This window comes from Musa acuminata, chromosome BXJ1-7 (assembly GCF_036884655.1).
Source record: "Musa acuminata AAA Group cultivar baxijiao chromosome BXJ1-7, Cavendish_Baxijiao_AAA, whole genome shotgun sequence".
NCBI lineage: Eukaryota > Viridiplantae > Streptophyta > Magnoliopsida > Zingiberales > Musaceae > Musa > Musa acuminata.
In genome coordinates this window covers 5,521,394-5,527,248 of record NC_088333.1, presented here as the reverse complement: position 1 = coordinate 5,527,248, position 5,855 = coordinate 5,521,394, and the positions used below count along the sequence as shown (strand labels likewise).

At 38.2% G+C, this 5,855-nt stretch overlaps 1 protein-coding gene across 2 annotated transcripts; it reads left to right on the top strand.

Moving 5' to 3' along the window:
* LOC135679878 (pectin acetylesterase 7-like) lies at positions 1-4,284 on the top strand. 2 transcript variants are annotated; one of them, XM_065193862.1, is made up of 13 exons: positions 1-187; positions 400-530; positions 659-741; positions 1,596-1,722; positions 1,901-1,980; positions 2,079-2,165; positions 2,238-2,362; positions 2,653-2,713; positions 2,800-2,853; positions 2,939-3,016; positions 3,100-3,205; positions 3,795-3,937; positions 4,027-4,284. In XM_065193862.1, exons 1-13 carry the CDS (start codon positions 123-125, stop codon positions 4,147-4,149), a joined length of 1,263 nt encoding a protein of 420 aa, XP_065049934.1. In that variant the 5' UTR covers positions 1-122; the 3' UTR covers positions 4,150-4,284. The 2 variants fall into 2 exon arrangements, with proteins under 2 accessions (XP_065049934.1, XP_065049933.1); XM_065193861.1 differs by having other exon boundaries at positions 1-220.
* Positions 4,285-5,855: the final 1,571 nt, after the last annotated feature.

Sequence of the window (5,855 nt, the reverse complement as noted above, 5' to 3'; positions counted from 1 at the left end):
TTTTCTTTCTTTCATCGTTACCTTCCAAATTCTTTAACACCTACGATTCCAGGAATCATTACGCCAAAAATTCCGTGCACAGCAAAATCTTTTAAAGAGCCTCCCTTCCTCCACAGCCAATAATGAGAACGGCCGAGGTCTCGAGTTCCTCTCCATCTTACAAGTGTTCTCAGCTCATCGCGAAGCGGTTTGTGCGCAGTGCTTTGCCGTTAAATTTCAGGTCTTTTTAGTTCTTCTAAGTTCCTCGTTCTCAGCTTGCATGCTTCTCTGAGGCCTTGTCTTGGAATATCCCGTGGATTCTCGTAGATTGCTATTTATAATGAAGCGCAGAATGATCTTTCGACTCCTCCTGTAGGCTTTTCTGTCTTCTGTGCTAACAGATTCGAATCGATGTTGCAGAATGGTTGGTGTTAAATCAGGAACATGGGTGTGCCCTCTCGTCTGCTTACTCTATCTGCTGGCCTTTCTGCAAGTTGAAGGTGACAATGTGCCCATGACTCTGTTGAAAAGTGCAGTAGCTGAAGGAGCAGGTCTGTGTACCCATGGATTCTCTTTTGGATCTTATCTTCTTCATTGCAATGATAGTTATCCGAACAAGTTCATTCTCGGACATCTACCCACGGCAACTTCCAAATGAACTCATCTTCTTATTTTCCAGTTTGCTTGGATGGAAGTCCTGCAGCATATAATCTCGCCCCTGGTTCTGGCTCTGGTGCAAATAACTGGTTGGTTTTCGTCGAGGTCAGTTTATTTTCTTGACGTAGTCCTCAAATATTATGATTGGTACGTTTTTGATTAATTGTTGGTTATATGTTGTATGCATGTATGATTTGTGTCAACATAGGATGCCTGTCAAGCCTGATTTCAACATCTAGAACTGAAGCATGAGCTTTGACAATAGAAATGGTGATTGGATTGCCTCTTAGATCATGATTTATCTTTAGAACTTGTAGAACTTCAATTCCTTGTAGGTTTCCCAGTCTGAGACTTCTATATTACATGCAACAACAGATAGACTGTTTTACCATACTGTAGATGCAAAAATTTTCTTTGATAGACAAAAAATGTAAAGTGAAAGTAGATCTTGCACATTCACTGCTGAAAATGAAGTAACCAGATTTGTATTCTTTTTTAATTATGTTTCTATTTGCTAAAAAGGATAAATGTACACCAAGATTCACAATTTCTTATATCCTTAATGTATTGGTCAAATTTTGTTATGTATCATAGTACAAGGCAATACATGCCTTATTTTGAGCATAGTCAATTTACCCTATGTTAACTGATAAATTCTTTCATACCATACCAGTCACATGATTATCAATTTTATTTATTAATTTTATTTAATCTAAATTAGTAATTAAAGTATTTAAGTTAAAGTTAATAATAATATACTCATTAGATCATTATAAGTTATTCTTAATTTTGTCCATCTTTGATGTGGAACTTATCGTGGTGTTACAATATCATCATATCATATCGAACTATATTATAAATCTCGAAATGTATAACATGTCTTTATCCATTTGAATATCCAAGTTTCGAAAGAATCTATTGTTGGTCGCGGAGTAAATCCCTCACTCGTCATTTTGCAGGGAGGAGGTTGGTGCAGCACTGTTAATGATTGCGTAGAACGTAAAGGCAATTTTAGAGGTTCCTCCAATCATATGCCGCCTGTCTCCTTCTCTGGCATGTTAGGAGGCGTTCAGCAAAGGAATCCTGGTATGATTAATCTTCCTTCTCTACCAATGTACTATTAACACAATTTTTTGATGCATGTCAGATTTAACTTTGATTGTATCATTCGAATGATGCCATCAAATACAACAACAACAACAATAATAATAATACGGAGCTTTTGCTGTCTTATTCTTTGCTTTGATTCTTGCAATGCTTGCAGACTTCTATAACTGGAACCGGGTCAAGATTCGGTACTGTGATGGTGCCTCATTTACAGGGGACATAGAAAAAGTAGATCCTGTGAGCTCCTAATCCGATGCTTCTTCTGATATATGTTTCATTTCCTTGCTAAGCAACGTTGTATCGATAACATGTCTTTCACATCTTCGTTTGATTAGGCTACAGGTCTCCACTTCAGAGGAGCCAGAGTTTGGCGAGCTATTATGAAAGATCTATTGGCGAGGGGGATGAACAAAGCACAAAACGTATGTGGATGTAAAGTGGTCAAGTCTTATCACTCTCAAAGTTTCTGTTCTAACTTTGGCGAATGCTCGCAGGCACTTCTCGGTGGTTGCTCAGCAGGTGGATTGACAACCATACTACACTGTGACAGCTTCCGCAGTCTTCTCCCAGCTAGTGCAACAGTGAAATGCTTCTCCGATGCTGGTTATTTCATTGATGCGTAAGTTCTACATCTTTAGTCCGCGTCACGAATCTCATCGTCGGGCTACTGTTGCAAATATTCACATTATATACATACGAGATAAAGAGAGTTAAACCAAAAATATTCATGTGTATAAGATAAAAAAGATGGATTGAGAGGATAGTCGTTTATACTAGGTTTTGTCTGTACTCAATTGGCTTAAACTTTTGGATCGAATCGATGTCTAACCTAATATATGTTAATTTGATTGTGATCTCTGAATCTCCTTCTGGCTCTGACGTTAACCAGTACTAGGTTTCTATGAACAGGAAGGATATTTCTGGAGCAGACTCGATCCAATCCTTTTATGGTGATGTTGTTAAACTTCATGTATGCTCTGACCTTCCATGCTCCTGATTGATGACTCCCTCTAACTTTTTGTGATGATAATTCTGTGGTGCTTTCTGGTTTTGAAGGGATCAGCAAATAATTTGCCATCTTCATGCACGTCGAGGTTACCAGCAAACAAGGTGGGAAGTATACTTTCTTTCTGGAACGATTACAGAAGACATCAATTCATCTGACTTAACTCTTTGGTTACGTGAATACATGCAGTGCTTTTTCCCACAGAACGTGGTGGCCACAATGAAGACACCCCTTTTTATACTCAATGCAGCGTACGATCAATGGCAGGTTATAACTTTATTGAGCTATATTATCTTATAAACTACTCTCGTGAAGGTTTCTACTGTGTGACGTATGTTACGTAATCGCAGATCAAAAATATTTTAGTGCCACCCTCTGCTGATCCCAATAATACTTGGGGAGACTGCAAGCTCGATATCAAGAAATGTTCCTCGGATCAACTTCAGACACTGCAAGGTTGGTGTTACCATATATGTTTTCGTTGTCCAACATGTCTGAGTTCGGGTTCGAAATTAATCGATATCCATTTTCGAGTTTATCTTAAGCTGAGGTACCGGGAACTTAGGCATAGACCCTACAAAGAGCTACATTGGAGGTGTATCCAAAAATGTTCTTTTGATACTTAAGCTAGTAAGAGTTGGGAGGATTCAGTTAAATACCGAAGTTAAAAAGAGAATGCATATAGGACCCTTTTATAATGCGATAGTCGATTGTTTTGGTAGAGGTTAATGTCGATGATAATGGTTACGCACATCGTTAAACCATCAATGAGTCATGAGATCGTACACAATTATAAAGTGATAATTTTATCGGTTCAACCTTTCCGTCAATGTTGTGTGACCGAACTCATGTGGTCGTCTTGTTTCATGTCATCGATTGGGTGTGATGTGTCAGTGGCTGTCTACGTTAGGCGATTGAAAGACTGATCTTTGAAGAACTTGTTGTAGATCAGCTGGCGATTATTAGTAGTTGTAATTCTAGATTTATGTCAACTGCCAATTTATTCTTCGTGTGCAAAGAGTGAGAGCTAATACGTCGATATCAGGTTTCAGGACAACGTTCCTGAACGCACTGCCGGCGGCAGGCAGCTCGTCTACGGGACTGTTCATCCTCTCATGCCACACTCATTGCCAATCTGGTGATGCGAATACGTGGTTTGCAGCTGATTCTCCAAGGATCGATAACACTGTAAGCTGTAGCAGCTCTGTGAAAACTTCATCACTCATATCAGAAGATGGGAATTCCATAGTGATGATCATATCTGTTCTTTCTTGCAGCCAATTGGGAAGGCTGTGGGAGACTGGTACTTCGGTCGGAGTTCTGCTGTGAGGAAGATCGACTGCCCATATCCATGCAATTCTTCGTGTCGTAAAGTTGCCAAGAATTCCATGGAAGATTAGTAATCACAAAAATATTTCTCGAAGCGTCTGTTATATCTATGGTTAAATGTATGTGTCAGATATATGATACTCTTTTATGTGGAGACATCACGGTGATGAATTAGCATATATTATATGCGTCTTTGGTTATTCTAATGCACATGGATATATGTTTGTGGTGGGATTTGAAGAGAGAAGGTTGAAATTTTTCCTTTTTTTTCTATTTTCCTTGTCTGGAGATCCGCTTTATTAACATTTTAAACAAAAATTGGTAGCTATTTTTATTGATTGATTTTTACGTTCTCACATGCATGGGACATGAAATACATTAAAGATATAGTGATACATGTTAGGATTTTAATCGCGCTCAGAGGGCATGAAATAGTATTATAATTCAGGCCCCATAGTTATTGTAGATTTTTATAATAAGTGAGCTCTTTTTTAAATCAATATCAAACTCGAATTAGTTTAAAATGAAATTGATCACAACCTTGACTCGTAAACGACTCATCCGATACATTCTTAAGGCTTTTGGTACATTGTTTACTTTTCTAACATATCGTCTGATCTTTCGGTATTTCGTTCCAGCCTTTAACACATCGTTTTATCTTCCGGCATGTTAACTTCATTACGATATCCGATCTTCCGACTATACGTCCAATTTTTTAGCACAACAATCTTCAAACACAACATTCAACTCTTCCACCTAACATTTGATCATTTGATAGTCCAAATCTTTAGTGAAAGTATATTTTTTTTAATATTAATCTTAAAAATACATTAGTTTATCAAAATTATTAATTAATTTTATTATCAAAATCTAGGATTGAATAGTAGATAACCCATTGAACAACTAAATCTAATTTTATATTAAAAAATAAAATACAATTATGACCTCTAGACGGTTGCACCCTCAAGTCAAACACATTATCAAGATGGTGTCGATTATATTGTCAAGTTCAATATGATTGCATCCTACGACTGACCTTTGTGGATTGATTGCTTTGTCAAGACAGCTATGTTGCAACCTCCGGACGGACATCCTGAAGTCGGATATATCGTCAAGATGGTCGCACCTTCAAATCGACTACACATTCAAGATGATTGCCCCTCGACCCAACTTATCCGAATTAATTGCTTGCTCAAAAGAGCCACATTGTTAAAATAGTCATGGATGCATCCGGATAATTGCACCCTCAAATTGGATGAATTGTCAAGATAGTCTGCACCTTCAACAACACGATCATATCGTCAAGTCAACTACACCTCGAAGACAATTGCACCCCCTTGATTGACTTCTCCGAATTGATTCCTTTCTCAAGACAGCTATGTCGTGAAAACGATCGCAACCTCTAGGCAGTGCTCAAATCAAATGCATTGTCAAGTCAAGATAGACGCACCTTCGAGCCAACAACAATTGCACCTCTTTGGATTAATTGCTTTCTCACGGTAGACACGTCATTACAACGATCACAACCTTTAGACAATTGGACCCTCAATTCAGAAGCGTCATCAAGATGAGCACACCTTCAAGCTGATCATATCGTCAAGATGGTCACACGATTGCACCCTCGAGATGATCATACATTGAAGTCTATTATATTATTAAAACAATTACTTAGTCACGCCTTCGAGATGGTCATGCCCACAAAATATTGAGAATGTCATCGAGTCCGACTGCATCATGAAATCTGTCGTGTCCTCGAGATAGATCGTGCCCATAAGAT

Bases quoted from the DNA above. Each gene is read 5' to 3' on its own strand.
- LOC135679878 (XM_065193861.1), top strand. From the start codon at position 123: ATGAGAACGGCCGAGGTCTCGAGTTCCTCTCCATCTTACAAGTGTTCT. The intron at 742-1,595 runs GTCAGTTTATTT...GTCATTTTGCAG, and splicing joins ACTGGTTGGTTTTCGTCGAG to GGAGGAGGTTGGTGCAGCAC. The intron at 1,981-2,078 runs GTGAGCTCCTAA...TCGTTTGATTAG, and splicing joins ACATAGAAAAAGTAGATCCT to GCTACAGGTCTCCACTTCAG.